Raw genomic sequence first — 10,055 nt, forward strand, 5'->3', positions numbered from 1 at the left:
GCTACCACACCCGGCTGATTTTTGATTTATTGTAGAGATGAGGTCTCGCTGCCCAGGCGGGTCTCGAACCCGCAGGCTCAGGCAATCCACTCACCTCAGCCTCCCAAAGGCGTGGGATTACAGGCTGAGCCACCGAGCCCGGCTGTAGTAAATTTTGAAATCAGCAAGGGCGAGGCCTCCAACTTTGTTCTTTTTTGTCAAGATTATTTTGACTATTTAGGTTCCCTTGAGATTCTATATGAATTTTAGGATAGATTTTTCTGTTTTTGCAAAAAGCATCCTTTTGATTTTAATAGCAATTGCACTGAATCTGTAGATTGCTTTGGAAATATTCACATTTTAACAATTCTAGTCTTCCAGTCAATGAACACAAGACTTTTTCCTGTTATTTATGTCTTCTTTCATTTCTTTCAGCAATTTTGTAGTTTTCAATGCACAAGTCTTTCACCTCCTTGGTTAAGTTTATTCATCAGTATTTTATTTTTTTATGCTATTGTAAATAGAATTGCTTTATCAGTTTTTTATCATTATAGTATATAGAGATGCAACTGATTTTTATCCTGCCACTTGGCAGAATTCGCTTATTAGTTTTAACGGATCATTTGTGGAATCATGAGGGTGTTCTACATCAAAGATCGTGTCATCTGCCAATAGAAAGTGTTTTACTTCTTCCTTTACAATGTACCATGCTTGATTTTTATCCACAGCACCTCTCACCATCTGGCAGGCCAAATATCTACTTATTAGTTCACTGTCTGACTCCTGGACTAAAAAGTAAGTTTCTTAAGATAGGTCTTTTTGGCTGGCTTTGTTAAGCAACATCTGGCTCTTAGTAGATGCTCAACAAATGATTATAAAATGAATGAATCACCTCACCTGGCACACAGAAGGGACTTAGCAAATGGTAGCCAGAAATAATTTTTGTTAGTTTTTGCATAATATTTCACTGCAAGAGTAAAAATTAAGCCTTGAAATGGAAAGCTCTCAGTATGCTGAATGTTTGCGGTGTTCAAAAATAATAGCACCAGAATGCTTGCAATGTCAAAAAATAAATAGCACCGTGATTCCAGCTGCATTGGAGTCCCTGGGCAGGTCCCAGATCACCCTGTGGCGTGCCCTCTCAAGTAATCCCCATGGCTGTCAAAGATGACAGCTCCGTTCAGGTGCCAATCTACACAGAGGGACTTCTGTAAACAGACCGCTCTGTCCTGTCATCTCTGCTCAAATCCTCCACGATATCCCATGGGGCCAGGGCTGGCCAGGCCAGAATGTTGGCCAAGTGGCCAGAGTCCAAGCTCATGAAGCTGGAACTCGGACAGGGACTCCTGCCAAAGGCAGCACACAGGACCAAGAGCCAGGGCAGCCTGTCACAGCCCACTAGGAGAAGCCTGGGTTCCAGTACAAACAGAAGCCAGAAGGACAAAGGGTGGAAGCCAAGGCCAGAGTGACAGAGCCAAGAGCTCAGAGTTAGCCGGTCAGTCAGAAACCAGTCCGGGGATGGGTGAGGGAGTGTAACAATTATGGTCAGCAGCACCAGCCAGGCTAGCACTGGAATTTGTGGGCAGCAGGGGCGGGAGGGGCCTGGGCGAGACAGGCTGATATAAAGGAATAGGGGCAGGGCAGACATCCTCAGTCTCTTGGCATATTTCTGGGTCAGCTCCTTTTCTAAGATACACCCACATCTTAAATATAAGCGCTTCCTGGCAAAGACTGTTACTTTCCTTGGGAGTTAATTAGGAAACCAACCACTTTCCCCAAATGCCTTCTACGGCGAGCTCACCCTAGATTATTATTCTGTTTTAGTTCTGATCATCCACCTGGTTTTTCTCTAAATACAAAAACACCCCAAACTGAGATTATCTACAATTCTGATCAAAATAATGGATAATTATAATGAATATAAATAGGAAGCCACCAATATTCTGCCAGTGTCCCTCTGAACTGCTGAGATTGGGCTTCCTGAGAAAATCAGTTGTTCTCAAACTTTATGTTCCCTGGTCCCTTTTACACTTAAAAACTATTGAGGATTTTAAAGAGCTTTTGTTTACGCAGGTTATATCTATTAACTTACCATGTTAGTAATTAAAACTAGGTGTTTTAAAAATAATCAATAATAAATCATTACATGTGAACGTAAATGGCATAATTTTAGGAAAATAATTCGAACCTCCAAAACAAAGAGAAATCCATGAGAAGAATTTTTTGTTTTACATTTTTGCAAATTGTTTTACTATCTGGCTTAGTAAGCAACAGCTGGACTCTGCTTTTGTCTGTCATGATATGTTGTTTTGGTTGAAGTTAATGATGAAAACCTGGTGTCACACACATAGTTGGACGTCTCCATTTCAGGTCATACCAAAAGGGTCTTGGAGACCCCTAGGCATTCTCAGACCATACTTTGAGAACCACTGGTGTAGATGCTGGAGCTACCATGTCCCTCACCTGTGTGGATCATGGGGAAGAAAAGGGGCAGAGCTCAGGACAGGAGAGAGGATGTTTGTGGGGGAGGGGATGGAAGAGCCAAGGCTGGGTGCTTCATTACCCAGATATCTGTTCCCAATCTGCACTGCACTTGGCTGAGAGCAGCCTGACCCCAGCTGGCCCCCCTCTCAGGAAAGGAAACACTGAGATGGGGTTTCCCTATGAGCCATCCCTGAGCCACAATTGGTAGGGACCAAATGTTGCATGGGTACGGGCAAGTAAGAACAAGGCAGCGGTGCTCAGTTCCAGATGCACACTGGATCACGTGGGAGACTTAAATGCTGATTTGGTTGGTCTGAGCAAAAGCCTGTACAGCAGGAGCGTTCAAAGTCCCCAGGTAATTCCAAGGTACAGTCAGGAGTGAACACCATGAGATAGAAACGGGCTCAGGAAGCAGACCACCTGGGCCTGGATCCTGCCTCACCAACTATATGCACAACTCATTCGTTGTATAACTAACCTCAGGCCAGGTATTCAAGTTCAGTTTATTCATCTGTAAAATGGGGCTGCCATAAGGGACATTGTGAGTATTCAATGAGATCATCCAGTTAAGGTTCTTAGTGCTGTGACTGGCAGAGTATGCACACAGTAAGTGTAAGCTGTCATTTTCAGCTTCCAGGGATGAGCACCTCCAAGGAAGCTGCTCCACACATAGGATAAGCCACGCACAAAGTGGATGTATGACCTGGGTCTTCTTGTCTCCCCATCTGGAAATACAGGTAGTCAGCAACAACCCCCAACCTGGGCTCTAGTCCTGGAATCTTCAGCGAACAAGAAAGCTCTTGGCTGAGGTGCACAAAGATGAGGTCACTAGAAACAGGTGCAGGAGAAGTCGGTACAGAGTGCAATGATGGTGTTCACACTGTGTGTGTCTGTGTGTGTGCACACACACTCCGTAGTCGGACTCAGATACTGTTTTTTCCCCTTAAAATCATTGGAACATCTCAAATCTATTGCAGATGGCAGAGGGAAAAACGCAGAGTGGAAATATTTTAATGGCTTATTTTTGGCCTGCGGACTGTCCGTAGAGACCTAAAACGAGTGAGGCGCCCTCCTCATTTGTCCCCAAGAACATCATCATTACACATTACACACCGCGTTGTGCCTCAGAGCTCATCGGATCAGCCATGAAAGGGAAGAGGGATGTGGAAGGGGGGCCAGGGAGGACGGATGAACCTGGCCCGCTCCCTGCCCAGGCAGTGCAGCAATGACTCAATCTTTTTATTAAGAGGCAGGATGAATCATGTAACACTTCTTCTAGAATTACTGGATGTGGACAGCTCCTCCAGCTGTTTATGGGGTGGAATCTGAGAACCTTTGGACACAGATGTGCTGCTGAGTCCGCATGACATCCGTCCGGCCAGATGAGCCTGCCGTGCTGATGGCCGGTTTAATTTCCTTTGGGTTTACTGCCTTTTGTGAATTCACACAGAGATAGGTGCCAAACTAGCTGTGATAACTAACAGAAATGAACTGGGGGGGACCATCGTTGAAAGCCAGTCCTGTACCTCCTGGAGGAATTATATCTAATCACCCAGGACAGAGAGTTGTCCAGGCTGCCTAAGGCCACTGAGGGAGCCAGGGAAACAGGAAGATAATTGGATCCAGGGCTCAGCACGCTTCATCAGGAGTGAGATTACAGAGGCTAATCCTTCAGACTCAGTGGGTCGGGCAGCAATTAGCAAGCCTCATTAAAGGATCAGTTCTCACATCCGGGTCTTAAGTATTTACACAAAGTTAAGCCATAGACATGTTGGGCTGATTAAGTGAGCAGGGGGCTAGCCACATGCCAAGATTTCACCTTCCAAGCAGCCCCACACGGAATGTGATGGGAGGCCAGGCTCTGATAGAGTAGCTGGACGCAAAGACAGTTGCTTTTTTATTTTTATTTTTTATTTTTGGTCGTGTTCATGGCTTTAAGTGTATGTTCCATCAGAGATGATTTACTAGCCTGAAAGTCTTTGCCAAACTGCTCGGTATGAAATGATTTCTTAGGCTTTGCAAGAACTCTCCTCTCTATCATGTGGAGGTTTTCCTCTACCAAGTGAACATTCTTCCATGCTTTCTCCTCCTGAATGTGATGCTGCAGTGCCCCTGTCAGCATGGTGGCTGCAGTTCTTCAAGCAGAGGTGGTACCAAGGTTCTGCCTGTAATTCCTTCCTGAGAAGATGCTGGGATCGGTGCTCGTCTCCTCGGGACAGCCACCCCAAGGGTGGGGAGGGGTGTCTGCTCTCAAGTGTGGTTCCCATCCCTCCACTGGCTCTGATCTCTGAACGGAGAGGACACCACCTCTCAGTCCTCTGATTCTCCCTTCCTACAGGATAGGGTCTGCTCAGCAGCCAGGCTACAAAACTGTGGCTGACCCCAGCTCAGGCCCCTCTCCTCAGGGTCTCACCAGCAGGTGTTTTTTTTTCCTATGTAAATTTCTAGGTTAAGGAAGCCATGAAGTTAAATGAAATGGAAATGAACTTAAACTCAGTTAAAATATATAGTTCCTATTGCTAGCTTCACAAAAGAACTCTCTAATCACATATTCTTTCCTTTTTCTTATTTTTCATGCAGATTAATGGACTAAAATAATATCACTGAATATAGAATGACAAGTTTTAGACAAATAAAACATAAGCTTTGGACAGGTCTAAAGTGCTTTCAAAGTCTCTGAAATGAGCTATTTATATTTCTCAGCTATTTAACTTTATGCCTAAAATTATGTTGGTTCTGGAACAAATATTTTATGACTTCTGCTGATTCTCCTATTCCCTAGCCTGTGAGCTTGGAGAACTGAAAGTGTTGACCACGAGAAGGGGGTTCATGAGGTTCAGGGGAGTGGGGCAGAAAAAAGACCTGGAAAAAACACTTGTGGGGTATAATCCAGACATGTACTGTTTCCCACCTCCCCCTATCCCCCACCCCCAGGAGCAGCCCCTGGCCAAGGCTGGGCTCTGAAAGATATGCACATTCCCAGTAACAGTCATGGGGTACAGATAACAGAGCAGTGTTGAAGGCAATGTGGCAGTCATGTAATCAATGTAATTGTAATCATGGGTTAGAAATTTGGTTAATTGACTTGCTTGCCTATAAGACTGTTTGCTGTACTGCCTCAAAGTTAGGTTTCTTTCAGCACCAACCCACCGCCATGCGTGCCTGCAGTAAGTTCTAATAAACCAATGTCTTTCCCTGCTGGACCTCTAGGTGACTTCTTTGGAATATGTAAAGAACTTTACACGCAAACCCTCTCAGCTTTGGGTTTGCCACATTACAACACTCCCCTCCACCAAAAATATTGTCAACTATCCCCGGCATGAGAGATCAATGTCCTTGTGTGAGTCAAAAAAGCAAACAAAACAAAATCTCTATCTCTCCCTCTCTCTCTCTCTCTCATCTCTCTCTAGCACATGCGCGCGCGCGTGCACACACACACACACACACACACACACACACAAACCATACCAAAATAACATGACACTTACCTGTTCCTGAATTGCACGTTTTACCAGAGGGAGACCCAAGATAAACTTCACTCTCTCAACTGTCAAAGCTCTTGTTTCGTCCAAACTTAAATCATACCTGTGAAGAACAGACAAAAAATAAGACTGAATTGTTGGTGACTCTGAGTGGCACCTATGGATGCTTTGGCCCAGGGATCAGATACAGCAACTGTCTGTGTTGCAGATCTTGTTAGATACCGTGTACACTGTGTGTGTCACACAGACTATGTGTGCAATATAACAGGTTCCATGAAAGGAGAGAAGGAAGGATTTCCTGACAAGACCTTCTTAAAATAAGACTGCAGCATCTCCTGTTCTGCAAGCTTTAAAGATGGCAGACACTCTCACATGTTTGAGATGAGTCAAGAGTAGCATTTGTGAGATGGAAGAGAGGGAGTGACTGTGTGTTACAAGGTGTGGAGTGTGGCAGCCATTGGAGTGTCACTCAGGGTTGCCCTAGGGAGTACCTGCCTCTAGCAGCCACACCTTTGAGTTAACTGCAGAGTTCACTCTGAAGCTGCTCATCTCTCAGCTGCTTCCAGCTAATGATTGAGCACAGCAAGGTTTTAGAGTAAGGTCATGCCTGCCCAACAGGTGACTTCTGCTCTGGGATGCCCCCACTGACATGCAAAGACTTTGTCATCACTGTGCTTTGGTCTGAGGCTGTGCTGTGGTCCCAGCTCAACCCTCTCTTCCCTCTCTCCCTCCATGGGGACCAGTTTTGCCTGGGTTCTGGAGGCTTTTTCCACCCACTCAGCTCCTTCGCTTTGTCTTTCACAGGTGTTTTCCCCAATGAATCTTTTTCATATCTAATGTCTACTTCTCAGTGAACCTAAAGTAATATAGGAGAGGTTCCACCTCTGCCCATCTAAAATGTTTCCATGCAAAATGACTTTCCAGGCAAATGAATCACAAAAGAAGGCAGGAATCGTGATCTTAATATCAGACAAAACAACCTTTAAACCTTAATCAAAAATTTTAAAAGATACAAAAGGACACTACATAATGATAAAAGATTCAATTCATCAACAAGAAATATCCATCCTAAATATATATGCAGCCAACACAGGAGCACCAGCATTTATAAAGCAACTACTAAGTAAACGAAAAACAGATATTGACTCAAGCACTATATAGCAGGGGGCTTGAATAACCCACAAACAGCCCTAGATAGATCATCAAGGAAGAAATCAACAAGGAGACCCAAAACCTAAACTCGGCGCTTAACCAAATAAACTTAATAGATTCCTAAAGGATATTCCATCCAACAACCATAGAGTATACATTCTACTCATCACCTCATGGAACATACTCCAAGATCGATCATATCTTCAGCCATAAGTCAAGCATAAACAAATACCATAAGGTTGAAATATTGCCATGCACCTCCTCAGACCAAGTGGAATAAAAATAAATATCAACGCAACAAAATTTCCCCAAAGCTCACAAAAACATGGACACTAAACAGCATGATGCTGAATAACTACTGGGTCAACACTGAAAACAAAATAGAAATTAAAAGATTCCTGGAAACAAATGAAAATGAATAAACACCTTACCAAAACCTCTGGGATGCCATAAAAGTGGTTCTAAGAGGGGAATTTATATCTCTACAAACATCCATCAGGAAAATGGAAAGAGCACAAGCTGACAGCCTAACAAATCCACCTAAGGGAGTTGGAAAGAGAAGACCACCAGCACACTAACTTTAGCAGAAGAATCCAGATCACCAAAATAAGAGCCCAAATATGGGACATAGAAGACAACAATATCATAGAAAACATCAACAAAACAAAAAGCTGGTTCTTTGAAAGAATTAACAAGACTGATGGACTCCTAGCCAAAATGACCAAGAAAAAGCCCAAATAAACACAATCAGAAATACAAAAGATCAAATCATAACTGACCCAAAAGAAATACAAAAGATTATCAGAAGTTACTATGCACACCTGTATGGAAACAAACTTGATAACCTAAATGAAATGACTTTCTGACATCACACAACCTCCCAAGGTTGAAACAGAAAGACACTGAGACACTAAATAGACCTATAACTACCCAGGAAATTGACTCTGTCATAAGAAAACTACCTACCAAAAAAAGCCCTGGACCAGATGGTTTTCCAGCAGAATTCTACAAAATGTACAAGGAGGCGCTGATACCAATCCTAACTGAAAATATTTCAGGCAGTTGAGAGAGATGGAATTCTCTCCAAATCATTTTACAAAGCTAACATCACACTGAAACCCAAGCCAGGTAGATCCAACAAAAGAAGAGAACTACAGGCCAATATTCCTTATGACTATAGATGCAAAAATCCTCAACAAGACTCTAGCAAATCAGATCCAACAACACATCTCGAAAATCATCCACCATAACCAAGTAGGTTTCATCCCCAGGATGCAAGGCTGGTTCAACATCCATAAGACCATAAATGTAATTAAATACATCAACAGATGTAAAAACAAGAGCCACATGATTATATCATTAGATGCAGAGAAAGTTTTTGATAAAATCCAGCAACGCTTCTTGACAAAAACCCTCAAACACCTAAGTATAGAAGAAACATACCTCAAAATAGTAAGTGCCATCTACAATAAACCCGCAGCTAGCATATTGCTAAACAGACAGAAACTGGAAACATTTCCCCTAAAAACTGGAACAAGACAAGGCTGCCCACTCTCACTCTTCTTGTTCAACATTGTGCTGGAAGTCCTAGCTAGAGCAATTAGACAAGAGAAGGAAATCAGGGGTATCCAAATAAGAAAAGAGGAAGTCAAGTTAACCCTCTTTGCTGATGATTTGATCCTATACCTCAAAAATCCAAGAGAATTGGTCAAAAACCTGCTTGCACTGATAAAGAACTTGGGCAAAACCTCAGGGTACAAAATAAATGTGCAAAAGACAGTTGCATTCTTATACACCAACAACAAGTAGGTAGAGAACCAAATAAAAAGCACAATCCCATTCACAATAACCATCAAAGAAATGAAATACCTCAGCATCTTCCTAACCAGAAAAGTGAAAAACCTTTATAATGAGAACTACAAAACACTGCTCAAAGAAATCCAAGAAGACATAAACAAATGGAAAAATATTCCATGCTCATGGATAGGAAGAATCAACATTGTTAAGATGTCCATCCTACCAAAGGCAATCTACAGATTCAACACAATACCCATTAAATTACCAACATCATTCTTATCAGACCTAGAAATGACAATACAGAAATTCATGTGGAAACATAAACAACCACCAATAGCCAAAACAATCCTTAGCAAAAGAAACAAAGCAGGAGGTATCACACTTCCAGACTTAAAACTTTACTATAAAGCTACAATAATCAAAACAGCCTGGTATTGATACAAGAACTAGGCATATCGACCAACAGAACAGGATCAAGATTCCAGAAGCAAAGTCTCAATTTCTCAACCAACTCATCTTTGACAAAGCCTCCAACAACCACTGGGGAGAGGAGAACCTATTCAGTAAACGGTGCTGGGGAAACTGGCTGATCACACGCAGAAGGCTGAAACAGGACCTCTATCTATCATCATATGCAAAAATTAACTCTAAATGGATCAAAGACCTAAACATAAAACCTCAAACTATAAGAATCTTAGAAAATGCAGGAGACACCCTTATGGAAATTGGAACTGGCAACCAATTTCTGATCAAAATACCAAGTGCCCACACCATAAGAAATAAGACAGACAAGTGGGAACTCATCAAACTGACAAGCTTCTGCAAAGCAAAAGAAACCACCAAGAGAGCAAGGAGACTGCCCACAGAATGGGAAAAAATATTTGTCAGCTGCATGTCTGACACAGGTCTAACATCTAGGATCTACAAGGAATTCAAACATGCCTAAAGAAAAAAAAACAGCACCATTAAAGAGTGGGCAGCCAGGCTCGGTGGCTCAGCCTGTCATCCCGCACCCCTTTGGGAGGTTGAGGTGAGTGGATTGCCTGAACCCGCAGGTTCGAGACCCGCCTGGGCAGCGAGACCTCATCTCAACTAAATCAAAAAATCAGCTGGGTGTGGTAGCACATGCCTGTAATTCTGGCTACTTGGAAGGCTGAGGCG

At 43.0% G+C, this 10,055-nt stretch overlaps 1 protein-coding gene across 1 annotated transcript in view; it reads right to left on the minus strand.

Annotated features, from left to right (window-relative positions):
* The window catches only part of ACOXL (acyl-CoA oxidase like), a gene marked incomplete at its 3' end in the record, with an annotated part of 406,243 nt that overhangs the window by 343,764 nt on the left and 52,424 nt on the right, over nt 1-10,055 (minus strand). Inside the window, exon 2 of the mRNA XM_021710927.1 lies at nt 5,952-6,048. Within this exon, the coding sequence (XP_021566602.1) occupies nt 5,952-6,048 (97 nt within the window). The remainder of the gene's footprint in view (nt 1-5,951; nt 6,049-10,055) is intronic.

This window comes from Carlito syrichta, unplaced genomic scaffold (assembly GCF_000164805.1).
Source record: "Carlito syrichta isolate Samal-C Ts95f unplaced genomic scaffold, Tarsius_syrichta-2.0.1 Scaffold301652, whole genome shotgun sequence".
Lineage (NCBI taxonomy): Eukaryota > Metazoa > Chordata > Mammalia > Primates > Tarsiidae > Carlito > Carlito syrichta.